Raw genomic sequence first — 24,956 nt, 5'->3', positions numbered from 1 at the left:
AAAGCAGAGACCCCCAAATGACCTTTGTTCAAGTTGGGGTTTTGGGCACTCATATCATGGCATATTATTGGTAATTAATATGGTGTGTGTATTGCGTAAAATGCAAGCAGTTGATCATAGAGAGTGGCATCTTTAGCATCTCACCAAATGATTGTGGTCTCTTCTGCCTTCTAGCATCTAAAAAAAGTTTGGTTCTAATCAGATGAAACGAATGCGAATTCACATTTACCATTTCCCTTTTTAAATAAGACATGATTTCAGCTTAAAATTCACTACTAATTCAATGGTAGCTAAAATTCCAAATCTGCTTCATTTTTCAAAATTGGATGAAAATGACATGATTGATATCGGATTAACAAGGATCACATATTGTTATTAAAGAAAACAAGAAACACATACATAAGTTAGGCCAGTTGATTAAAACACTAAGTATGTCTCATTGCACTCAAATTCAATGTTTATTTTCCATAAAATAGATTAATCAGCTTAATTAGATGCTTTCACAATAATTCAAATCTGCTAAAATATTAAAACTATGAGAGAATATTTGTTTGTGGGAATTTTCTGTGTATTCTTTTCCTTGTAGGAGGTCATATTTATAATACAATGAAACCTGAATGGGCAAGTAAATAATAAATTCCTAAATCTATTTAGAGTAGGAAATCAGGAATTAAAGTAAATCAATTACAATTATAATAGGAATTCTTGGTGTGTAAGGAAAGTAAGTCAATATCCACAAGTCACGCCAACACTCCCCCTCACGTTGGTGCATAGATGTCGTCAATGCCCAACTGATCCAGTGAATTGTGGAATGCTTTACTGGAAATCGCCTTTGTCAAAATATCCGCCAATTGATCCTCGGATTTCACAAAATGCGCAATCTGGTCCATGTGTCGGGGTCGTTAGTCGAGAAGTCATAATCTGTGCAGCGGAAGATGCATAGGATACAGTTGAGTAGGAATTGGGATCGGAATATGAGCCTGAGTCGAGGCCGGAGTCAGAGTTGAAATCGGGATCAGGGTCTGAATCAGAGACAAATTCGGGGTTGGGGTCATCATCGGAGTGGGGGTCGGGGTCGTCTTCGGAGTCGGGGTCGGGGTCGGGGTCGTCTTCGGGGTCGGGGTCGTCGTCGTCTTCGTCATAGTCGGGGTCGGGGTCTGGGTGGTCGTCATCATAGTCGGGGTCGGGGTCGGGGTCGTCAAAAAAGGATCCTGATTTTGGATCGGGTTCGGGGTCAAAGTCTGCATCTGTAGGAGCGGAGCCATCTGGGCACTCAACTCAACGATGGTTGGTGGAGAATGAGAGAATGAGTCGGTGGTGCTACCTTCATGAGGGTTGAAAAAATCATCAACCCCCATAACACTAAATAAAATAATCTCTATTACAATAGGACAAAATATAATTGGTAAGTAACCAAAATTCTAATGAAATAAGGAACCAAAATTCTAACTAAGTAAGGACTCGCCAACACTCCCCCTCAAGTTGGGCAAAGATATTTCGCACGCTCAACTTGACAAGCGAGTCACAGAACACCATACTTGAGAAGTAACAATTGTAGAGAAGATCTTGTAGTCAACCACGAGTGAAACAAGTGACAAACTAAAACAAAGTTCACAGCGGAAACACAAGAGCAAACCTTAAAAAATAGGGCACATAGCAAAACACAGAAATCCTGTGAGCACGGCTGTAGATAAGGCAGAACACAGAAACCCTGTGAGCACGGCAATAGGTAAGGCAGAACACCGAAACCCCATGAGCACAGCAGTGGCAACAATAAATTCTTCCATATAAACTTTAGCTAATTCACTCAGACACAACTTCTCTTCAATCTTCCTCTCCCCTTGAAGAGAAGGGGTCGTCGGAGTCAAGAAATAAGCAACATCTTCATGGAAATATGTCAAGGTAATTGGGATAGGTCAATAAACATATCCCTTTCACTCCCCCTCCCCCCTCTCAAGGGGGGAGAAGAGCACTTAAATTTCAAGAAGAACACAAGCACAGGTCCCTAGATCGAACCTGGCTCTGATACCATGCTAAAATATTAAAACTATGAGAGAATATTTGTTTGTGGGAATTTTCTGTGTATTCTTTTCCTTGTAGGAGGTCATATTTATAATACAATGAAACCTGAATGGGCAAGTAAATAATAAATTCCTAAATCTATTTAGAGTAGGAAATCAGGAATTAAAGTAAATCAATTACAATTATAATAGGAATTCTTGGTGTGTAAGGAAAGTAAGTCAATATCCACAAGTCACGCCAACAAAATCGATGTGTTGTTGATAATTGTCATAATTCCCTTGATTATTTCAATCAATCTCTATCAATGTATGTTATGCCATAATCACTTTTTGTTTATCGATAGTTCTAGTCCTTCAACCGTCAATCATTCATTATGCTAATTGTAAGGATCAAAACTTCACAATTACCTTTATGCGTGTGAGCAAAAACACATAGCTGTTGCCAAATTTATAAACCCTAGTGTCCCAAGACCTATTTTGCATGATTTGATTTGAGTCATCGAACATGTTTGAGGAAGAATGTCGATTTTGTTTGGGAATTCTCACCAAGCGATGAGCCCTATCCATCCTCTCTGTATTCCTCATACGTGCCAAACTAAATAGCCACCCTTACACATTACATCATCCACGTAGCAAACCCCGTAATGTTTTATGTCGTCCTATTGCTTCCCTGCCCCTTGATTCTCTCCGAGACTAGAGTCAGTGGTCCGTTATACCTGTGTCCTTACGTGGACTCTGCTCCACCTGTAACTTCACACGCCCTCCACGTGGCCCTCAATCAGGTGGGTCCCAGCCGAGATTGAATTGTCACGACGTCCCGTTTTGGCGAGCAATGTGGCCGTCCAATTTTGATGAGATTAAGAAACAAAGTAAAGTATTTACTTGTTGGAGAAAAACTTCGCCTATTTTCATTTCATTGTCCTCTTTTCTTATTCATCGAAAATAATAAAATAGGAATAAGAAAGTATTTCAAAAGAAATAAAACGGAAATGGATAAGTATTTTTCTTGTGATTCTCGTTATTGTCTTTCCTTTTTGTAGTTTTTTATTTCTATGTCCCACTAGCCGGCTGTAAAGTGGAGTAACTGCAGCAGGCACTCACTCCATCTCCACGGTCCGCCTGATTGAGGTGAATCATCGGCTGAGATCTTCCGCCGTAGAGTGGGTCAAACGGGTGGCCGTTGGGTACGCAACTCGAGCAAGTGGGTGCATGCAGAAATCATACCCACGGAGGAGGCTCGAGTGCGGTGCGGGTCCAGGGTCCGTGCTCTCTTGGTGCAGGCAGCCAGTCCTCTCTCACTTCTCAAAAATTAGAATCCCAATTTTCATAGAAGCCCGCCCATTGACCCCTTGACCTACAAGGGCACAATTGTCAATTACTTATTACATTGACTCATTTGACATTTTGAGAAAAGAACAGGGAGATAATTGACATTTCCATGTTATTATATCACTCCTGGCCTTCCATTAACTCCGCCAACCCCTTTAAAAGAACCAGAAAAGCGGGAGACACTGATAAAGGCGTAGTCAGAGCGAGAGAGAGAGAGAGGGAAAGAGAGAGAGTTATGGAGAAATGTAAGCTTAAGAGTGGTAAGTGAGTGAGGAAATTAACATTAACGTTAACATTTTGTTTGGAGAGAACGAAAGTTGAAGGTACAGGAGAGAAATATTTTCCGGGAAAAAAAATGACGACAGGCATGGTGCAAGACCAGAACCTGGAGAAGCACATAGAGAAACAAATGGGGTGCATGGCTGGCTTCCTCCAGATCTTCGATCGCCACCAGCTTCTAACCGGAAAACGACTCTACTCCACCAAACGCCTCCCTTCCTCGGCGGTGAGTTTTCCATTTTGCTGTTTGGTTCCCAGGAAAATGTAGGAAAATGATGGAGTTCCAATCTTTCTAATACTTTCTGTTTGATTTGGTTTATAATTCATTGAAACTCTCAGGCCGTGGTCGCGTCACCAGAGCCAGAGTCAACCACCAGGTCGCCGGAGATATCCAAAGAATTGGAAAAACAACCGCTGAACATAACGGCGCCGTCGCCAGACCGATCGAAGCAAACGCCTCCGTTGACGGAGCTCCGATCTCCGTCACCGGAAATTCGGATTCCGTCATCACCCGAAGTTAATCCCAAGTCTCCTCTTCCTCTTCCCGTTTTCGAATTCAAAGAAGGCACGAGGGCATCATGGAAGTTCTCGAGAGAAGCGCCGAGACTCTCACTCGATAGCAGAGCCACCGTCGACGCAAAGGGAAGCCTTTACCCGAGGGAGATCCGAACGAACGCGGCGATAATGTGCGCCAGTAGAAACTCAGCCGATGGAGGAGCCGAGAGCGACAAGCAGCACCGATCGCCGAGCGTCATTGCGAGGCTAATGGGACTCGAACCGCTGCAGCATTTGGATCCTGAACCGATCAAGCTCCGGAGATCTGCGTCCGAATCCAGAGTGAACCGAGATCTGAATCAGTATCGGTTCGTCGACGGCAATACTTTTCAACAGAAGCAACCGCAGCAACAGAATTTGCAGAGTAATAATATTTCCAGCAATGTAGGTAAAGAGGACCGGAGCTCCAATCGGGGCTCCAATGCGAGGCAGTTGGATCCGAAGGCGCTTAACAATGCGAAGGCTCAAAGCAAAGGAATGGGGCAGAGGAAGAGCTTCTTCGATTCGGCGGACTTCTTTCCGGAGCCGAAACAGAGCGTCTCTGTTTACAATGAGATTGAGAAAAGGTTGAGGATGAGAGGTATCGACGAGCCGTCGAAAGATTTGGAAACGTTGAAGCAAATCCTCGAAGCTCTGCAACTCAAAGGCCTCCTGCACTCCAGGAAAGCTGCGAATCAGATTAATTCCAGAAACTTCGTCTACGATCGGAGTTTTGGTTCCAACGAATCGCCGATTGTTGTGATGAGGCCGTCCAGGTCGCCGAGTTCGAGTCACCGCGCGGCGAGATTTGGAAACGAGTCGCCGCCGAGTTCGAGTTTCAGGTCGAGGCCCGGAGTTCGACGGAACGGTGAGGTCTCACCGGCGGTGAGCCCGAGGCGTGACCGACCGGAGAATGTACGGGGTCAGAGCAGAGGAAGAAGCCCGAGCGCGCCAACTCGGAGAGAGAATGGCGTGAAAAGTCCGAGTCGGAGAGGACCGTTGGTGATCGAAACGCAGAGGAAGGGGAATGATTCGGTGGAGCACAGGAGGGTATCGCCGGTAAACTCTCCTAAGGTTAGTGGAAGAAAGGTGGGGTCAGTGTCAGATCAACCATCCACGAATCGGTCACCGAGGAACATCAAGAGACCAACGGCTGAGATGAGCCATCCAGCGGAGGATGAATCATCCACCACCATGTCAGAGAGCAGCATTAGCACCTCTTCACAAGCCGACACCGAGGTGGGAAAAAATACCTTAATTATCAGAATTAACTTTGATTAAACCTGAAAATTTGGTTCTTCAATTTAATTATTAATTATTAATGCCGTGGTTAAATTAACCTGCAGAGATGGAAGGTGGAGGAAAACAAAGACGGGAGGAGCTTATTGGAGAGGTGTGATAAGCTGCTTCACAGCATAGCGGAGCTGCAACCGAGCCCAGTCTCGGTTCTCGACGCGTCGTTTTACAAAGAGGAATCTTCACCTTCTCCAGTGATGAAACGCAGCATTGATTTCAAAGGTAAATTGGCCAAACTCAAATTTATTGTTTTTCTATTTTCTTATTTAAGCGATATTGGAGAATGGGAATTCGAATACATGGACTTAGTGCAAGAATAACTACGCACTCGAGCTACAAATCGATTGCGGTCAAACGATATTTAGTGATTCGTTTGTTAGCGTCCACAGACTGCCATCATAACTGCCAACTTTCTTTATTGAGCACAAAGCTCTGGGTCTCTGTGGTCTTCCAAATTGATATATTCCACAGAGAGATATTTGATTGCTAGATTTTAGGTTTTACTATAGTGACGTCTTTGTTCTCAAATATAGGCTCTGCTTTTAGCCTTCTAGGTTTTACCAGTACTCTGGTACACTCTGTTTTTTTCAGTAGAGAGGTAGGGCTCCTCTGCACTCTGCTCCCCAGTGAATATTTCTAGTAATGTCATAACCACCAATCAATAAGCGCCACGAAGCAGGACACCCCAAATTTGGTAACTTATAAAGTCACACGTGGAGGGATTTGATTGGTCTTACCATTTTAACGAGAAAATACGTGGGTACAGTCACGGGGTTGTATTGTAGTGTGGATCGTATTTTTGTGCTACGTGATAGTGATGCTATTTGTTTTGGAAACGACGGCGTATTTTCAGTCAAATGGAATTGATGAACCTACTAACTGTAATCGATGACAATGACCCATTTATTAGATAAATTAATTAAGAAAACAGCTGCAAATCCACCAACCTCTGCAAAAAAAATTGGCCCCTACTAAATTTGCTTTGCCCCCCTTGGTCGTACGTGTCTGCATTTTAGGCCATCAGAGTCCTTGTTTTGATATAACTATGAATGAATAGCAATGTGGTTGGTTGGTTGGTTGATTGTTTAATTTAATTTTGATTTCTAATTTAACTTTTGTTTTGATGAAACAGTTGAAATGGAAGACATGTGGGGGCAGGCAATGTGGGGGACCGAATCGGAATTGGAAGACTGCGATTTCGTCTACGTATCAGAGATCCTCCAAGCTGCCAATTACTTACCGGAAGAATCCGATATTTTCCTATTGCTAGAGAAGCAGCAACATCTCAAAGGAAAAGACACCTCCAGAGTTTCAACACTCGAGAGGAGGCTCATCTTCGACACCATCACTGAAATTCTAGACCGAAACCGGCAACTGCCGCCGTGGAAGGTGGTTTCTAGTCAGGCTTCCTTGCCCGAAATTTGGTCCGAGTTTCGGAGAATCCGGAAGAGGGACGAATCAGAGGACTTGTTCGAGGTCATATGCGGGGTGCTGAAAAAGGACCTTGCTGGGGATGCATTCAACAGATGGGGAGACTGTTCGATCGAAATGTCCGATGCCGTTTTGGACATTGAACGGCTGATTTTCAAGGACTTGATCGGCGAAACAATCCGAGATCTCGCTACTTTTCCCACCAACGCTAGTAAAGTATTGGCGCCTTGTAGGAAGTTGGTGTTCTAAAACCGAGGGAAACATAAAGTTTTAAATTTTCGCGCGCTTTTTTTTCAATTAAGATTAAAATATGATGTTTAGTTTTAATTTTTGTTTTAGATTAGAAATTTTGGGAAATATTCTTCTACGTTTTGATAAACCAGGCAAAGTAAATCTAACGATCCGCTTTCGCAATCTGTAAAAAAGGAAAAAAGAAAAAAAGAAAATGGGTGTCTGTTCTAAATTCTAATATTATTTGTGGATTACATTTGGAAATGTTGCGAAAAGTGCATGGACAGAGCATGTGCAAAAAGCGGTAAAAAAAAAGTGAAAGTAGCCTGAAAAAGGGACAATGTTTTCAGCGTTAAAGCAAAGATTGATTCCTGTGTTTTGTCTCCAAGTGATGAGTAAACATTCCATGGCTGCTGCTCATCATCACTCCACCCCCACCTTAGCCTAAATTTTTGGATCTCATGTTTCGAAATCCAATGATATTTCCTACAATAGTATTATCTCACAAGTGAAATGCTAAGAGCACCAGTTGATGCGCACATGAGTTGCATGCATCATATATATTTTACATGCATTAACGACGGAAAATTAATTTTTCATTTTTATATGACCGATTGACTCGAGTACGGTTTTTTCTCGTAATAAATATCAAGAGAAAGTAAAGGTAAAATTGAATGAGGGTGTTAGTTGAGGTGGCTCCATCTCGAGATCCATTTGATATGATAGAGAAGGAAGTGAGTTGAAGTGAAAACCCAAATTAAATTGGCAACTGCATATTGTGTGAGTGAGATGCTCCCAGCAGACTATGCGGTGAGTAACAAGCAGCAACTAGCAAACCAGCTAAGAGCCTAGTTTTGCCTACGAGAGCCTATGAACCAATCAGCAAAGGCAATGTGTCTCCAACTCCAATTAATCTTTTCAAGAGCTACAGAAAATAGTCCTCTTATTAGATCGGCTTCATGGTCCTCAAAATTTTATTTTTCTGATCACATGCCTTTCCTCAGGATTTTCATTATTATGATCACTGTTTTTATTCATCTACCAGTAACAAAGCCGATGCCCTATTCAATTTTGTGGTCCGACTTTCAACTCTCTCTCTCTCTCTCTCTCTCTCTCTCTCTCTCTCTCTCTCTCTCTCTCTCTCTCGTTTTGCTTTGCAAATTTTGGACCAGTTCAGTTTTTAATGTAGACATGTCACATATGCTTATCCATAATGTAAGGTTATCTGTTTTCCTTCTCTCTTTCTTGCATGAGGAATAGTAAACTGCTGGGGTCATAGTTGTGCCCTTTATGATATATCACTCGAGCAAGAAAGAGTTCAAATTTGGTGGGGTTTGCTAATAGATAAGGAAACCTCAGCATGCTTGTCTATTCAAAATTAGGTTTGCCCACTTGGTTTTTGATCAATAAGAGCGAGAGTTTCCAACTTTTCCCGTATTTTCACCGTGGAAAAAGATGAATCACTAGATTAAGAGTTAATTGATGTCGCTTTTAAGACTTATGAAACATGTCTATCTTCTCTCTTAAAGGTTTTGTATGTGCATGTTATGAACTCTGTTTTGTTTCATAATTTCATAACATGAATGTGTATCTACTGTTATATGTGATGGGTTGTCTCTGACCACACACAGATATAATTAGTACAAAGAGTTTAATTGATGCGTTAAAGCCACCTAACAAGGCATTTCCTTCATTCCATTGAATTCTCATGCTCCCTTTCTAAGTAGAAATCTTCCAAGAAAAAGAAAAAAAAACCGAAGGGTTACTCAAACAAGGAAAAGGTGGGGTCTTTGTCATCTCAAAAGGGCACAAGCTTATCTATGAATGTGTAAGAGATGTAGATGGGTGCACTGGCACTAAGCACATGCCCATCTCTCATGGACTTTTCAATCATTTTTCTTCTTTTTTTTCTTTGGGTTTTTTGGTTTTTTGGTTTTTGAATGGTGGCTCAATCAAGTTATAGATGACCACATTTGCCCAAAATTGAACTTAAATTTGTGTCCTAGTCTTGTCTTGGTAAGTGGTCATCATGGTCCCCCCCCCCCCCCCCCATCGTTGTCTCCTCCACAGGGTTCTTTGCCAGGATGAACAATTTGACTAAGCAACGTGAGTTCATTATTGGCTCTCTCTCTCAGTTGTATTGTACTACTGCCCCACTGAAATTAATCAAACCAAACCAAGGGGTCACAGTCCTTTGCAAAGTCACTATAAAAGGTCCTTTGGAATTCATATATGGGCAATCATCTAGTACCTTATTTGGTGAATGTATCCCATTGTTATCAATTCAATTGTCTCTACAACCCATGTTTTTATATCACACCCCCCACATGCTAACTACTTCATAACTATTTGCCTATGAACTCACGGATTTTCCTCATCCCAAGATTTTTTTAATTTTCTTTGAAAAGAAAAACCCGCATACCCAATCGTTAATTAATAACTTGTAAGTCAAGAGGTTAAGATCAGTTACCTTACATCCGAGTACCCGTATTCCCTGCTCAGAAATCACTTGTATACGAAAAGGAAAATTATAAAAGTTTGAAGTGGATCGGGCCTTGTAATCTACAAGGCAAGGATTACTTTGGTTTGCCTTTTTTTGTTCATTCTGGGCCTTATCCATATGGGTTTAGGCTCTACAGTAGAATATGGACGTTTCAAAAACTACCTAGGTCTACTGAATTATGGGCCAATTAATTGCTCCTCAACCAGTCAGCCTTGGAGGGCCATGGACATCCGCCCCCAGCTTCTCACCTCCGATTGGAGAAATAACCAAAAGCCAAGCTGCTAAGGCTTCTATTTCGCCTTGCCCATTTATGAGTATGCTTTTCTGTCAAATTCTCAAAACTATATTTAGTATTTTCTTGAATTTGTGCTTGTTTATGTATGCTATTGGGGAATAATTTGCACACAGAGCCTTCCAGCCTATGTTCTGCACAGATTATTTGAGACCGTTTGATTTTCATCAAGTTTGGATGATGATTATGGTGATGATGGCATGTCCCCAATTGTCATTTGAATGAAAACCCTTCAAGTCTTTAGCTTTTTATATCTCACACACACACACCAAGCATGATGGCATTACAGTGTTTATGAGCGAATGGAGAGGTGAGAGAAAGTGAAAAATGCTGCTTACAATATGAACTCAATTAAGGGACATGAGGACACTTCATACTGACTAGCTAATGACATCACAAGGGTTTGTGGGAGGATAAGCACAGAATTTAGGTGTAGTGGCTATAGTAAAAGCCTGTAAATATCTTCATTGGAGAATTTGAGGGCTCTTTGCCCCCATCAATATTTTTGGTACCAATTTGATGGTTTTCTGATCTGAGATTTTTTTTTTTTTTTTTTTTTTGGGTACAAAATCTGAAGTTGTGTTTATTTTGTAGATTAACTTGTGTTGCTTGACATGCAAAGAAGATGCGTATCTGAATGATGCTTGTTAGAACTTAGAAGAAGAGCAAAAAATTCTTCTTTGCTGGTTGTTTTTGTTTTCCTAGACTGTGAACATACTTAAAATATCCACCACTATCTCTGCTATCTGAACACATGAAAAACTTCAAAGTATTTTCATTATGGAAGAAATCCACTTTCATAAGTTGAATATTTTAATGGGTCAAAGTTGGTCATAGCACTTTGTTACTATCTTGGTGAGACAGAAAAGACTGCAGAGGTGTCTCTGAACTTGGTCATTTAGCAGCAAGCTGATGGTGGGAGACATTGCTGGGCCACCCTCTGCTGAACTTATACCCTACATTACATCTCAGGTCAAAAACCTCTTTCTTCTCACAAGAAAACCTAATTGGCTTTTCAATTAGGGAAAAAAAGGAAGATTTGAATTATAATGCCTTGTCAATTGTCATATGTACATCATCATTATTATTATTATTATTATTATTCTTTTTTCTCTCATGCCTCATGAACCATATTTTCAAAACAAATTTGTTTCAACTAGGATCAACAAGTTCCTTGAGTTGACACACCATAATCTTTCAGTTGCTTGTTGGAGCTGCAAGTTTCATCTGTTGTCCAAATTTGTATAACAAACTTTCAAGTCCAAGAACCACATATTGAGCATTGAGCTTTGTTGTGATGACATTTCTTTGACATTCTATAGCAGCTTGAGTTTTTGCATACTTCATCCAAAATCACCTATTTCCCCCTTGGTAAGCATCCCGTAGTGTTATTTGGAGCAGTCATTAGTGTTGTGCCTCTGGTTTACTTTGCCTGCATAAATCATGATTTATAAGATGCTGTAATTATTATGATAATTAATATGAACAGAGTAAAGCAAATGTATATTGAATCATTACATAGTTTGAAGCACGGTTGCTTGAGTGCTGGATCATTGGATAGCTCTGGAGGGTCCTGACCAAATATCATCTCACAGCTCATATCATCAAAATCTGCAATATTCAATGATACAGTGGAATTACATCAATAGTTCAACTCTATTTCACTGATCATGGATTTTGAAAATTTGATTTCCTGCGCATTACTATAATTAGCCTCCAGGTGGTGTATGCGAAAACCGTTGATATTGGGTGCTTGTAGTGTCATTATGTGTGGGGCAAAGTAAAGATGATTGGTCTCATGGAGGAAAAGGAGAGTTCAGAATTAGCTTGGAACAAATCATGAAGTTTTGTACATTTGATATATGGCTAGGAATTCAGGCCCCAGAATCTCATGTTAGAAGTTTTGTGTTTCATATGGTACTAATCTATATATGCTTGGGGTCCTCACCTGAATGTTGGGTCAACTTGCAATTTTGCACCCTTTGTGGTTTATGCATGGACCCTCCATTGACATGATGAGCATGGCCCTCCACATTTAAAGTGCCTATTACTTTATAGATTTACTTCTTTCCATTTCTGTTGATCCTTAATTAACTGTTTGAATAGAAGATTTACTAAAAGAGGTATTTAACATATGTTTTGTTGCCAGAAGTTCCTCTTGCATTAAGATCCTGAAATACTCTGAATATACTCCTGTTTAATTCTGGAAACTTACTTGGGACCATGTTGACTGGAGTTCCAAGGGAAGATTTGATAAAGCTTTGAGATGGCATCTTACACATATTAATGCACATCCCCACACAATTGGTTTCCTCCAAAAACCTGCAAATTTTTTGGACAAATGACAGCAGAACAACTTTAGATAATTATCCCAGAATGAAAAATCTGAGAAAGGAAACTGTTAAGCTCAGATTATGTGATAATTAGATGGTTATGATGGTAATACAGAAGAAAGAAGTCCACAATCATGGGTGCAGATTGTTTTCAAGCAGTGAAGGTGTCTTAGGTTGGTGAGGTGGGTGGGGTCCTTTTGGGGTTAAATGACGAAGCTAAACAAAACTCACCTGCATTTCTTTATATACACTACATTTTTCTCTTTTCTTCCATCGAGCTCCGATTCCCTTACCTTCAAGATTAAATCACTGTAGTTAGATTCCCATTTCAACTCCATTTAAAATGCTTGCTGTCTCTGTCGCTATTGAACATCCGAATAAGTGTATTTTTTAAGTCACATGATAAGAGAGGTAGACTCATAAATGCATATAACCGATAATATGGCAGATTTTCTCGTGCGAGCGAGATTGTGTATGTGATTGACCACTAATGAGTTGTGATATTTACACATTTGTTTGGCACAGACATATCACACATGGAGTTGTGTGCTCCACAGATAAATGCATGGATGCAATAATTCGAAGAGCAAGGGATCTATCTAAGTAATGATATGCTCCTGCCACCGGCCAAATGTAGTCTTGAACTCACTAAATTCAAAAGTGAAAAAAAAGTACTAATAATAAATAGATTCACATAATATAAAGAAGAATACTTTGTTCTTCTTACCTCACAGGGCCCTACCAACCAGGCAAAGAAGATGGTGGTGAAGATAGCAAAGTATTCCCTTGCAAATTTCGATTGTGGAAGTATTGCTCTAAGCTGTCACAATTTATCAGACAAATAATGAAACCTATGCAAACGAAGCTCAAAAAACCCAACAAAATGGCAGCAAACAGAAAAAAACAAAGGCACCGCAGGCAGCCCAACAACCAAACATATCTTGATAGCAGCAATAATTCTGTCATTCCTCACAATGTTCCTCACCAGTTAATTGGATTTTTTTTTTCCAACAGAATTTCATTAACAAAGTTGCCTTGCAACATTGAAATCAGATAGTTTTGAAAGAAAACACAGGAAAAAAAAAAAAAAACAGGAGTGGAATAGCTGAAGAAGACAATGGTTATATGAACTTGCCAGGGAAAATATAGGCTTTGGGAAGGCACTATCTAGAGCTTGAATAACTAGTTCTCTCTGTTTTGCTGGATTAAATTTTCTTGATGCAGCTGTAGCTGCCTCTGCCAAGCTTTCGAAGCCACTCTTGTTGTTCTTCAACCCTGCATAAAAACAAAACAAAAAGACTCAAACAATGTCATTTGCGTGATTTTTGTTTTAGTCCCTTCCTTGAGAAAATGAAGATGAATGGAAGAACAAAAGTGAAACCTGTTGCAGCTTGAACATTCTGAGACAGATGATTAATGGCCATCCGATCAAACCAGTTATCATTATAGACTCTGCTCTTTTCTTCTGCACCAGTTACTACATCTGCTGGTATTATTATAGTTCTGCTTTTGCCTGTTGCTATGTTTATATTTTCCGCCGGCCGCGTTAGCACTGCAGCAATCGAACAGTGTCTTAGCTTATTGTGTTCATGTGCATGCCTTGAGTGAGCCAGAGTTGCAGCAAAGCTCCTTCTGCTTTGTAAAAAATGTGATGCTTCCATGTTTGGCAGAGATAGAAGGAGAGAAGAACTATACAGTTATTCTTGTGGAGAGAGAGAGAGAGATGGAGATGGTAATGAATGAGAACAAGGAGTGCATGGTGAGCATTTTAAGGAAAGCCCATATCAGATATCCTGTAGTTTTGGAATGATGCCAACTTCAAACTCTTGAAAGATGCCTTTTGATTATTCATTTGTTTGTATTGGTGTATTGGGAATTTGGTCGGAGCCAATTTCCAAGTGGAAGTAAAATAATAAGGTATTTGGTAAAAACAAAACCAAACATAAATTGAGAGTAACGTCAGCAGCAAAACATTGGTTAGCCTAGTGGGTAACATCAACGGAGTTGCTATGTCCCTTGTGTAAATTAACTTGTTAATCAATTTGTAATTGTTGGGAAAAAAAATTGGCTCACCTGAAAGATGCAAAGAAGTTAAGTCTGGAGCAAAACTGGACCAAAACAAGGACTTCTCTCCTTGTGCTTTGCTTCTCTATTTCAATGCAAGTACCACCTAAGTCATTTATGAGCTCTAGTGAGGTTGGCAATCTGCTGGGAGAGTTAGGCATTTATGGAAGTTTGTTGATTTGTTTCATGATCCCCCTACTTGATGGGGATCGGGATCCGAACACAGGTCACCAACCACATACACGAGCACCGAAATCTAGGGCTAGTGCAAACTCACATATATCGTAGCAAATCCATGCCACAAATAAACAATTTTATTAATCATCAACATATATATCCTACAACTATTGCATTAGCCTTATTTATAGGCTTTACAAGACTTGGGCACCAAGGCTACTTGGTCCAAAAGTAAACTGATTAATTATAAAATCACACATAAATAATAAAAGATATCATAAAACTACCTAAATAAGAAAATAACAATATATCATGAAATAACTAATTAAATGGTAAATATATATCTTGATCCACCCCTATGCTCCTGCATCACTACTCTTCAGCTCTAGGTAGGGTGGCTGAAAGTTGGGTGTGCAGCTGGAGGAAGCGTCCTCCTAAGTTCAAAGGCTTATCTACCCCAGCATTATAAAGAGGAACTTATGCAAGGGAGCCAAGTAGCTGAGAGCTAGTGAGTAAGAGAGAAAACCAAGTGTGAGAGATTTCACAAGTGCATCAAAGTGTTGAGCAAGGGGTTTGAGAGAAACAGATTGTAAAGGTAGTGTTCTAAGAGGGTTTTTCATTGGTAAACCAAAGTTGTAATCTGTCTTCATTAGTGAAATTTCTCAGGGAGATCACCAAAGAGGATGTAGGCAAATTGCTGAACCTCTATAAATTGTTGTGTTCTTTGTGCTTAGTTATTTCTATGTGCGTGTGTGTGTGTGTGTGAGTGAGTGTTTGACACATCCATTGTGTGTTTGTCTAAAGTCCTTCCATCAAGAATAAGATTATTGGGAGTTTTCTGCACAACAGTAATTCTGATGATAACTTGTTTCAGGTTCTACTTTTTATGATTTAACCCATAGAAGCTCAAAGTCCAGCCATTATAATCATGTGGAACACATGAAACAATGTTTGAGGATTGAAAATTTAGTTTCCAAATTATGTAGCAGAAACTGAAATTTAGGGTCAACTACATACTGCGAGTATCGATCTACACACGTGCAAATCGATCCGCCTACCCATTGTAGCTTCCTGGTTGTTTTTTGTTTGTTACCAAGTCCAAGCTTCGAAGGATCGCATAAGCATCTAACTTATATTTAATCACAATTAGATGACATTTCCCATGTTGTCACAAGAGTATCCAAATTGTATTTTATTACAGTTTAGATGTCATTTCCCGCTCATTGTTCATCTATTTGAGCTATTTGAATGAAATGGGTTTGATGATTGTATTTTATCAAGAATTCAATAGTGAGAGCGATATATATGGTCTTTAAGTGAGGCCTTATCTCTCAACCGTCGAATCAAATTGATTAGTCTAATCCAACAATTAAGAGATAAAACTTCACATGAGGGCGATATATAGAATGACTATATTTCAGAAACATAAACAAAATGGCTAGTGAAAGCCCACACAAAATTGAGATAAATTCATAAGTACTATAAAAAGGCAGCTTGGATTGTCATCTCCTCATATCTAAAATCCAACTAGCAAATATTTAAATCAGACAGGTGACCTAGCAAGAGGCCCCAAAAAATTAGGAAAGGGAGACTTGGTAATCAATATATAATTGTCAAATTGTTGATTTTGCATTCATAAATAATTTACGCGAAAAATATCCCAGATGTAATTGAAAGGGTAATCTCATGTCCTAAGCTTGCTATATTCATCATCAATGGCTATTTCAATTAGCACAAAGACAACCCAACTGCCCACTGAGCCATTGACTAGGATCAAATGCCAAACATACAAAAATTATTGGTTCCTCTTACTTGTTCAATTGCCTGCTAATGCTTCAATCACACATGACTGAAAGATTTGATGTCTAAACTACAAATTAATCTTTTGCCTCAGTACAAGGAACTTTCATTTGCAACAATCATTTAACAACCACCAAAAGCAGAAATTAAAAGACACAGAATGTTCAGTAAAGACAGAGATGAATCCTGGCTAAAACTGAAAACTATCCAACAAAACACATAAACATGAACAAAGTGCTACCAGTTCAAAAGGACAAACAACCAGATTGCCCATATGTACTACTACTAACAAACGCAGCTAACCTAAACAACTACTAAAATGCCAAACTAAAACAGAGTCATCATATTAAACACAAACATCAGTGGAGATACCATCAGCTTCATCACTCCTTGGAGGTCTTGTTGATGAGGGACTTGTGAATGTGGGGAATGACACCACCACCAGCAATGGTTCCTTTGATGAGAGTGTCAAGCTCTTCATCTCCCCTAATGGCCAGTTGCAGATGCCTTGGTGTGATTCTCTTCACCTTGAGATCTTTGCTTGCATTTCCAGCCAACTCGAGAACCTCAGCTGTCAGGTACTCAAGGATTGAGGCCAAGTACACGGCAGCATTGGCTCCAACACGGCCATGTGCTGCAATTCTGGATTTCAGCTGCCTGTGAATTCGACCCACCGGAAACTACACATACCCAATTTCAAAAGCAACACCAACAACACAAATTAAACTAACCCAATGCAACTCATGAGCAATAAACATGATCACAACAAGAATTTTGGTTCAGATTCTATTAATTTAATAAATTAGAGGATTTAATGAATTGAAAATTTAGAGGAATACCTGGATACCAGCACGAGATGAACGGGAAACAGGCCTCTTCTTGTCCTTCTCCTTCTCCTTGTCCTTGTTAGCTGCTGTGGTTTTCGCTGCCAAAAGCCCCTTCCCGCCTTTGCCCGCCATTTCTGCCTGTAAAAATTCTTTTCAAAATTCACAAATAAAAAAATAAGAAAACCCAAAACGATAAGATAAACAGGAGACCAAGAAAACTAAACCAATCAGGACTTCACAGCAAGTTGAAATTCTGATTTTAATAAACAGAAAAATATTTAGGAGAAAGTTATGCAAATCTGACACTGAAACACCGTCGGTGAATAAAATGAAGGCAAATCTAGACTAAGTATTTACAAACAAAAATAAATAAATATCCAAACTCGGTTGATGAAGCAAAACGAGAACCAGATCTGTAAAAGTATCACGGAGATCAAAGTGGGAAAATTCAGAAAATTCAAGTTTAAATATAGACTACAAAATTGTACAAACCACAAACTTCAAACGAAGAAAAGGGTCTAGATCTGGGCTTAGCTCTGCTCGAATAACCCAAAAATGAAAATTTGGTAAAGTCAACAAAGCAGTATCCAAAGAAAGTGAAGAAAAAACCCTAATCTAGAAACACAATTCTCAACGAGAGCACAAAGAGAGGTTTAGAGAGAGAAATCTAACACAGATTAACAGAGAGAGAGAGAGAGAGAGAGAGAGAGAGAGAGAGAAACCTGAAGGGTTCTCGGGAAGCTGAAGAAGGAAGGAAACTGTAGAGATAGGAAAATTAAGAGGGAAAGAGGTTTTGGAGGAGAGTGTGCGTATTTTATCCAAAGCGGGTCGTGAATATGGAGCGGGTTTCGGTTTGTTTTAAATGTGGTCAGACCAAATGGCGGTTCCTTTTGGGTGGGAAAGGGAAATTGGAAAATTTCCCAATTGCGATTTCAAAATTTTCCCACTTTACCGACTCCACCCCTCCCTCCCGAGCTCACCAAATCTTTTACATTTTTCCTGCTGTTGTCTATTGCCAAGCCTTCATGTCCTTTTCTTTTTTTTGGGGGGGGGGGGGTTAGGAGGTTGCATCTTTTGTATTATTAAATAATAGGTTGCATCTCGCAGGCATAGACTTAATTAAGTTGACTAGAGTGAAAATGCTCTTCACACTGCAGCTGAATTCGAACCCTCCTCTCTCTAATTTATAGTAGAATATTAATTGTATAAATAATAATAATAATAGGTTGCATCTCAAATTTTAGTAAATAAATGGGTCTATTTTGTCTATTCTTGAAATTTTAAATTTATTAAAGAGAATTAAATTGGGCAAAGCCCAAAAGGATTGGAAACCTAGCAGGCCCGGCCGAATGATACCAAGAAGCCTAAACACTCGCAGAAACTGAGCTCCAAAGACCTAATGGTAGGAAGTTGGCAATGTGGGGTTGTTTTGGGCTTAGTTTTTGGGCTTTCTTGCTCCACACTTTCGTGGGGTCTAATTTTTGTAAGTTGGTCTTGGGGTTAAGACCTTCTCCTTTGTTTGGGTTTTCTTCTTTTTGTTCCCATGTGAGCTTTAGTGAATTTTTTATTTATTTATTTATTTATTTTTTTTAATAAACTCTTTTTAGAGCATCTCCACTCATGTTCTTTTTTTTCTTTTTCTTTTTATTTTTTTAAATTTAGCTAAATACACACAAAAGCTTTTTTAGGAGCTCTATAAAATTTGAACTCCAATGATACTATCTAGTTTAGGGAGTTATAAATACTATAATTATTTTTTTAATTCAGTATAATTGATATAAAAAATAGCTAGTGTTAATTACACGTTTAAAATATGCATAAAACAAAGCATCGATAAATTATAGGAAACCATTTTCTCTCTCCTCATATTTAGGAGCTCCTAGAGATCTCCCTATTTTAAGAAGTGGATAGAGAGCATGATTAAAATTGTATTTTTCTAATTCTTCTTTAAATTTATCTAAAAAGATAATTTAAAGAGTCCATTACAAATGCTATTAGTTGCAGAGAATTTGGAAGATATGATATTTGAAGGGCTAAATGCATTCATTTTTCACATTGCTTCTCTTTCCCATTTTACTAGGTTTGCACACTTTACCTTAAAGTAGAAATAAATTAACCTTGAGTGTGAGACTTTCTATGTGTATAATGAATGTGTAGGGTCCTAACTTTGCTGCAATCAATTGGTAATTGAAAATTCTTTAAGCCTCATGCATCCTTGTGTAGCCACCTGGCTCCAAAGTGAAGAAAATCAGGAAGATGTCTCCCATGGATGTTTTGTGGAAAACAAAAATGATAACAAAAGTTAAAGCAAAAGAATGAGTGGGGATTTTGTTTTGGTTTAAAAGAGACTTATTGACCCCAAAAGACAACATCACAAAGAAAAATAATTAATGGTGCTTTTGCCTGGCACCCTTTTTATTTTTTGGTTTAACAAAAAACCCATAAATTAATGAACCTTTATAAAAAGTCAAAAAGTAAAAGGCCATTGCTTTCGTGCCTAATAAGTGACTGCAAGAAATTCAGAGCTGTAGAACTTGTGACTCAGATTTTTCCACCGTGTGTAATTTTGAACATGGCAATTCACTGTTTTACTGCAAAGAAGTGCCATGTAAAATGGATCAAAAAAATTTGTCACCTAATTTCTACCCTAGTTTACCTTTTATTCACTAGCTTTGGTATCTTGTACCAAAAATGTCAAGGGAGACTTTGGAAAAGCCCAAAGGAGAGAGAAAATTTTTAAAAGAAGTAAAAATGGACAAAATTGCCCTTATTTATTTTTTGATTTCATAAGAAATCCTTTACATTTGCATGTCTTTGGTTTGAAAGTTGAGAGGTTATTCCGTCTTTTTTGAAAAAGCTTTGGCTTTTTCCAAAAGTGAAAGTTTTTTTATGGGTAAAACCTAAATTTACTAAATGTCAATGGGTTTCTTCAGAAGAAAGTAGAAACTAAAGAAAAAGGTGTTGTGCAAGAGGAAAGGGATTGAAAACCAAGGAAAGCAAATGCATGGAGAAAAAAGAAAAAGAAAAAAAAAGGATAGGGTTTCATGACGACGATCATGATGATATGGACTACACTTCGCAAACCATAAGAATTGACTAAATTATTTGTGTAAATTATTATTATTTTGTTTGGTAGAAAGTGAGTTTTCTTCGTGACTTGTGACTTGGTAAGCTTGTATATTTCGAAGGGATTTGCTTCATAAGGTAAATTTACAAAAAACTTTATAAAAAAAAGATTTCAAATACGGCCCACTCTAAAAGAACAACCAACAAAATTAAGAAACTAGAAGAAACATAAAACTCAAGATAAGTCTGATTATGACTTGACATAACATGTCACACCATAAAATGGCAAACAAGTGGACGACACATAGAGCAAACTTCATCTTAATAGTTTCGTACACAAAGATGCCTCATGTATATTGAAGGTTTTTAAATTGAATCTGCATTATTTTTGTTGTATAAAGATATTATAATATGATAGGGTCTAATCAAGTGAAAAAGGATATTGATTTGCATACTAGTGGTCTCAGGTTCGAACTATCATGACACATTTGTAGTGTGTGAGTGTGTGTGAAAAACTCCTTCCTTTGTAATTTAAACTATCGCTTGTGTGTGCAGTCTTGGGTATAAAAACCAAAAATTACTGAGAAGAGGAAATGACCTTACTGATTTTTCTTTTCTTTTTTGGAATATAGTTGGTTATTTTCTGTGGGCAATATTAACTTTATTCTTAAATGAAATCTGGTATGAGACTTAAGGTATGTTTTTATTTATTTATGGAGTTTTGCTTTATAGGGATGTATAGGTATATAGTTTTGCTTTATAGGATTTCCCTTTTACATGGTGGAGATTTGTTGTGGAAACCAATTTTACACACAAGTTTTTTCAATGAATCACTGTTGATAAAAGTTATTTAGCCAAAAAAAAAAACTATAGTAAGAATAAAATTATGGTCCAACCATATGATAAGGGTTTCATCTACCACCACAATTTTTATTTTAGCTTTTCACAATAGGCCTATTTTAATATGTCATTTTATACAAAAATCCTTAGAAAGTCTATTTATAAAAAAAAAAAAAGCATTAGACTTAAAAGGTTTTTTATTTTATAAAAAATGTCTTCTTAGATTGTGTCTAATTATGAAAAGCCCATTTTATTTCTTCACACATCGCCCTATTTGGAAAAAGAAGCCCATTTGACACGTCATGTCGTTTTAGATGGGTGTTTAGTCCAGACAGCATTTTACTTTGGAGGCCCACCAAGAAAGGACATAGACGTGTGTGGGGCCTACTGACCCTAAAGCGGTTCTCCATCCCCTATGGGGGCCACAACTGAAATCCAACCCGAGAGGGAGGCACTTGTGTGTATGTGTTAATTCCTGGTGCTGGTCGACCAGATATTGATTCACACAAAAAGGATTCGAATTTTAATTTCAAATCACGTTTGTTTAATATGTAAAAAAAACAAGGGTTTGACAAATGATCCACTACTGTAGTGGTTTAGAGTAATTATTCTCTCACGTAAGATCCTGAGTTCGAATTATAGCATTATTGTAGTGTGTGAGTTTGGTATACTATCGTTCCTTTCAATAGGAAAGGTTCTAAAAAAATGAAAAAAAAAACTTTGAACCAATGAAAGGAGAAGTAAATTAAAATTAAATATCTTATTATAGTGTGTGAGTTTGGTATACTATCGTTCCTTTCAATAAGAAAGGTCCTAAAAAAATAAAAATAAAAAACTTTGAACCAATGAAAGAAGAAGTAAATTAAAATTAAATGTCTCCACATATCGAAATAATGACAAAATACGTATTAATTAATTTGGTTTTCTAATCAAATTGGGAGATATTAACAAAGTTTTGTTGTGAAAAATCACCACTTTAGATTTGGTAGTCTTAAAGGGAAACCATGACTCTATCAAGTTAATGACACGTATAGGGATTTTCATCTTTACAAAGTGGTAATTATTCCGACTAAGTAATTATCACATCAAAGCTAGCTTCCAATTTCGTTATGGTAAACAGCTAGCTTTCGACTTCAAGCAGGTGTATGCACTTTGTGAGTTGTTATGCAAAGAGGAAATTATGTAACATTATTAGGATATTGTTTGCTTGTTTGCTTGCTTCATACTCCTTTTTTTTATACGAATCGTAATATATGTAAAAATAATTCATTAAAAATATATAATAAAAAATTTCACATACATATCATACTGCTATTTGCATGAATGTATGAGCTTTTACTTATATAAGGAGGGAAGTATTTTTCATATTATTATATAAATAAATCCAAAACCATGATTTTCAAGAAAACGATGGAAACCAATTGCTTATTCATAACAAAACTAAGCAAATCATGACACGTAGAGGGCATTTGAACCTCAAAATGATGAGAAACCCCATGTTGGAAAAGCAAAAATTTGGTCATGTCCATTATAAAAAAAAAAAAAATCAATTCTTTTATAAAGTGCTAATATCTGGAAATGGGAGGTAATATTTTGTGCACCTTCCATGCACAACCAAAGAAAAGCAAACAAATTTCTGCCATAGATGCTTATCCTAAGCAACTAAATGATAACAGCTAAGGCAAAACCTGACTTTGAGAAATAAGCATAAGCTTTCCCATACCTTTAATTATGGATCATCCACTCAGTCTTTCCCATGCTTTCGAGTAAATTCCTTATCGAGGAAAAATACAAGGATAGTGCAACGCCATATTTGATCATGAATATGCATAAAGTCACATAAAAGATAATTGGACTTTTTATTATTTGAATTGTGTAGATAATGATAGTATGGCTATTTTGGGACCCTACCGTTCCACTCTTTTTCCTATTCAAAAATCAGCCTTTTACCTATGTGTTTTCACATCGAGAATTCTTTGTAGATGAAGATATGTCAAAGGGGCTTCTTACTTCCCAAACAGATCTTCCTACATCTATATATAAACGCTGATTTATCAAGAATACACAAGAAAGGTACTTCGAATTGTTTGCCAATACATTATCCTCATTTTGTTCCGGATTATAATCTCTAATAAAAAATATAGCTCCATGAGAAAAAGCTCTTACATGGACGGTAGTTGGAGTCGGCGGCTCTTCTAGGGTTCCCTAATGTGGTATCTAAATCCAAAGTATTTAGTCTCGTTCATCTTTCTCAACGAACTTCTTGTCTTATACATATATACTACAAAAGATTGGACATACTTAATAGAGCATTTAGGTCACAACCCATACATCTACAGCAAGATTTCAACTCTCACGTCCATTATCTTGAGTTTATATATATATATATATATATATATATATAAATGTATATTTTTCGACCAATGTATGAGAATGATTGGTATCATATTGAGTATTGACCTCAATAATTTCGTTGAAGTAGTTGTAACTTGTAATGTGAAACCCTAAGATAGATGGATATCATAGATTAAGAAGAAGATTAATAAGGCACTAACCATTTCATCACGTCATAATTATAATTAAAGACCATAGAGCATTGTTTTATATTACAAGCCTACAATATGTAAAAACAGCAGAGGGAACGCTTGACTTCTCCTTAAGGCATCGCATTTCTTTATAACGAAGTTGACCAAAACCCCAATTAACGTTGTGTTTTCAATTTGGGTGATTAATTATTGTTTTGGCAATGCTTGTGGAATAGTTTATCATTTTAAGATTCGATTTGGATGCGCCCTCCTCAAAGCAAGCATTAGTCTAAGAAAAAACCGTCATTTATCAACTCAATAAACTACGATTATCCACACTATACCTTATTCAACCCCACAAGTAACAACAAAAGGAAGAAAAAAAATCGCCGTTGATGCTCATTCGTTGTGAATCACACATACAAGTGTGGACCGTGAGATCGTAAGTTATTATAACTAGCATATTTGGCATGATAATACATTTTGGAAAACACTTGCTTGCTTCCTTGGAAATAGAAACTTCTACTTTCTTGCCCATCATAGTTTGATGTGAGTGCATATAGTTTTTTTTTTGATGAATTATTTTTGCATATGTATCAAACTGTAATTTACAGGAAGTGTTAAATGTCTCTTTCTAGAAAAGGAAAGAAACAGTGTCCATACATTTCCTGATATTTCTTGTGGATCCTTCAAAGTCAAGGCAATGGTGACCCAAAGGATGTTCAATAATTTTGAGTTTTTGTGTGGATAAAACACAAAGGACTTGTACTCGTCATAGGGTCGCATCAAGTGGCGTTATCACAATAAGTGTAAACATTGGGGACCATCTAGAGAGTACGTAATTTCAGTGGGGTATATTGCAATTTTAATAGTGTACTTGGGGGACCATTTTTACCTGAAATTCTAACACTTTATTTCTCTTTTTAAGCCCACAGTACCTTACTTTTGTCCGCATGAAATCAATGGGCTACTTATCCGAACAGGCTTGAAATCTGGACTTATCCAGACCCAACTTTTTTCTCTCCACTTTCTCTCGCAAACGACAGCAATGGGATTTAAATTTTGAACGGGGGTTACTCTGATGAAGCAATCTAACGGCTCTCACCTCCACGTACAGGACACGTGTCTGAAGATCATAGAAACGACATAACGTACATTACACAAACCAATCGCTTTTCATCAAGAAAAGCAGAATACCCCTGCTTTCCCAAAATAAGCCCTGCTTCCGGTTTCAGCAATATCCAATCCAAGTTTCCTTTTTGGAAAAAGAAAAATAAAAGTAGCACCAAGTAACCAACGGTCATTGAATGTGGACCCCATCACCTCTCTTTTTATGATTTTCTTGGCCCCTGCTTTCATTTTTTTTACTTATCGTTTTTCTTCCTTTATAGCTTTCACCATCACTTTG

The 24,956-nt window shown here is 38.0% G+C and overlaps 3 protein-coding genes across 4 annotated transcripts; 1 reads left to right on the top strand and 2 right to left on the bottom strand.

Annotated features, from left to right (window-relative positions):
* On the top strand, window positions 3,525–7,385 carry LOC18767192 (protein LONGIFOLIA 1). The gene is made up of 4 exons (XM_007201144.2): window positions 3,525–3,855; window positions 3,969–5,402; window positions 5,510–5,681; window positions 6,592–7,385. Exons 1-4 carry the CDS (start codon window positions 3,706–3,708, stop codon window positions 7,137–7,139), a joined length of 2,304 nt encoding a protein of 767 aa, XP_007201206.1. The 5' UTR covers window positions 3,525–3,705; the 3' UTR covers window positions 7,140–7,385.
* On the bottom strand, window positions 10,936–14,047 carry LOC18768601 (beta-carotene isomerase D27, chloroplastic). The gene is made up of 7 exons (XM_007200030.2): window positions 13,631–14,047; window positions 13,385–13,524; window positions 12,977–13,069; window positions 12,481–12,542; window positions 12,132–12,238; window positions 11,435–11,527; window positions 10,936–11,348 (listed from the first exon to the last, which is right to left on the bottom strand). The coding sequence occupies exons 1-7, from the start codon at window positions 13,908–13,910 to the stop codon at window positions 11,305–11,307; spliced, it is 819 nt and encodes a 272-aa protein (XP_007200092.2). The 5' UTR covers window positions 13,911–14,047; the 3' UTR covers window positions 10,936–11,304.
* Window positions 16,355–18,068, bottom strand: LOC18766867 (histone H2A variant 1). Of its 2 annotated transcripts, none has more exons than XM_007200532.2 (3): window positions 17,840–18,068; window positions 17,130–17,255; window positions 16,355–16,970 (listed from the first exon to the last, which is right to left on the bottom strand). In XM_007200532.2, exons 2-3 carry the CDS (start codon window positions 17,247–17,249, stop codon window positions 16,674–16,676), a joined length of 417 nt encoding a protein of 138 aa, XP_007200594.1. In that variant the 5' UTR covers window positions 17,250–17,255; window positions 17,840–18,068; the 3' UTR covers window positions 16,355–16,673. The 2 variants fall into 2 exon arrangements, with proteins under 2 accessions (XP_007200594.1, XP_007200595.1); XM_007200533.2 differs by having other exon boundaries at window positions 17,130–17,266; window positions 17,840–17,947.

The sequence above is a fragment of the Prunus persica genome, chromosome G8 (genome assembly GCF_000346465.2).
Source record: "Prunus persica cultivar Lovell chromosome G8, Prunus_persica_NCBIv2, whole genome shotgun sequence".
Taxonomy (NCBI): domain Eukaryota; kingdom Viridiplantae; phylum Streptophyta; class Magnoliopsida; order Rosales; family Rosaceae; genus Prunus; species Prunus persica.
This window is presented reverse-complemented; position numbering and strand designations above follow the sequence as displayed.

Bases quoted from the DNA above. Each gene is read 5' to 3' on its own strand.
- LOC18767192 (XM_007201144.2), top strand. From the start codon at position 3,706: ATGACGACAGGCATGGTGCAAGACCAGAACCTGGAGAAGCACATAGAG. The intron at 3,856-3,968 runs GTGAGTTTTCCA...TGAAACTCTCAG, and splicing joins AACGCCTCCCTTCCTCGGCG to GCCGTGGTCGCGTCACCAGA. The intron at 5,403-5,509 runs GTGGGAAAAAAT...ATTAACCTGCAG, and splicing joins CTTCACAAGCCGACACCGAG to AGATGGAAGGTGGAGGAAAA.
- LOC18768601 (XM_007200030.2), bottom strand. From the start codon at position 13,910: ATGGAAGCATCACATTTTTTACAAAGCAGAAGGAGCTTTGCTGCAACT. The intron at 13,070-13,384 runs GCAAGTTCATAT...AAATTGTGACAG, and splicing joins CAAAGCCTATATTTTCCCTG to CTTAGAGCAATACTTCCACA. The intron at 12,543-12,976 runs GTAAGAAGAACA...TTAATCTTGAAG, and splicing joins GGTTGGTAGGGCCCTGTGAG to GTAAGGGAATCGGAGCTCGA.
- LOC18766867 (XM_007200532.2), bottom strand. From the start codon at position 17,249: ATGGCGGGCAAAGGCGGGAAGGGGCTTTTGGCAGCGAAAACCACAGCA. The intron at 16,971-17,129 runs GTATTCCTCTAA...GGGTATGTGTAG, and splicing joins CATCTCGTGCTGGTATCCAG to TTTCCGGTGGGTCGAATTCA.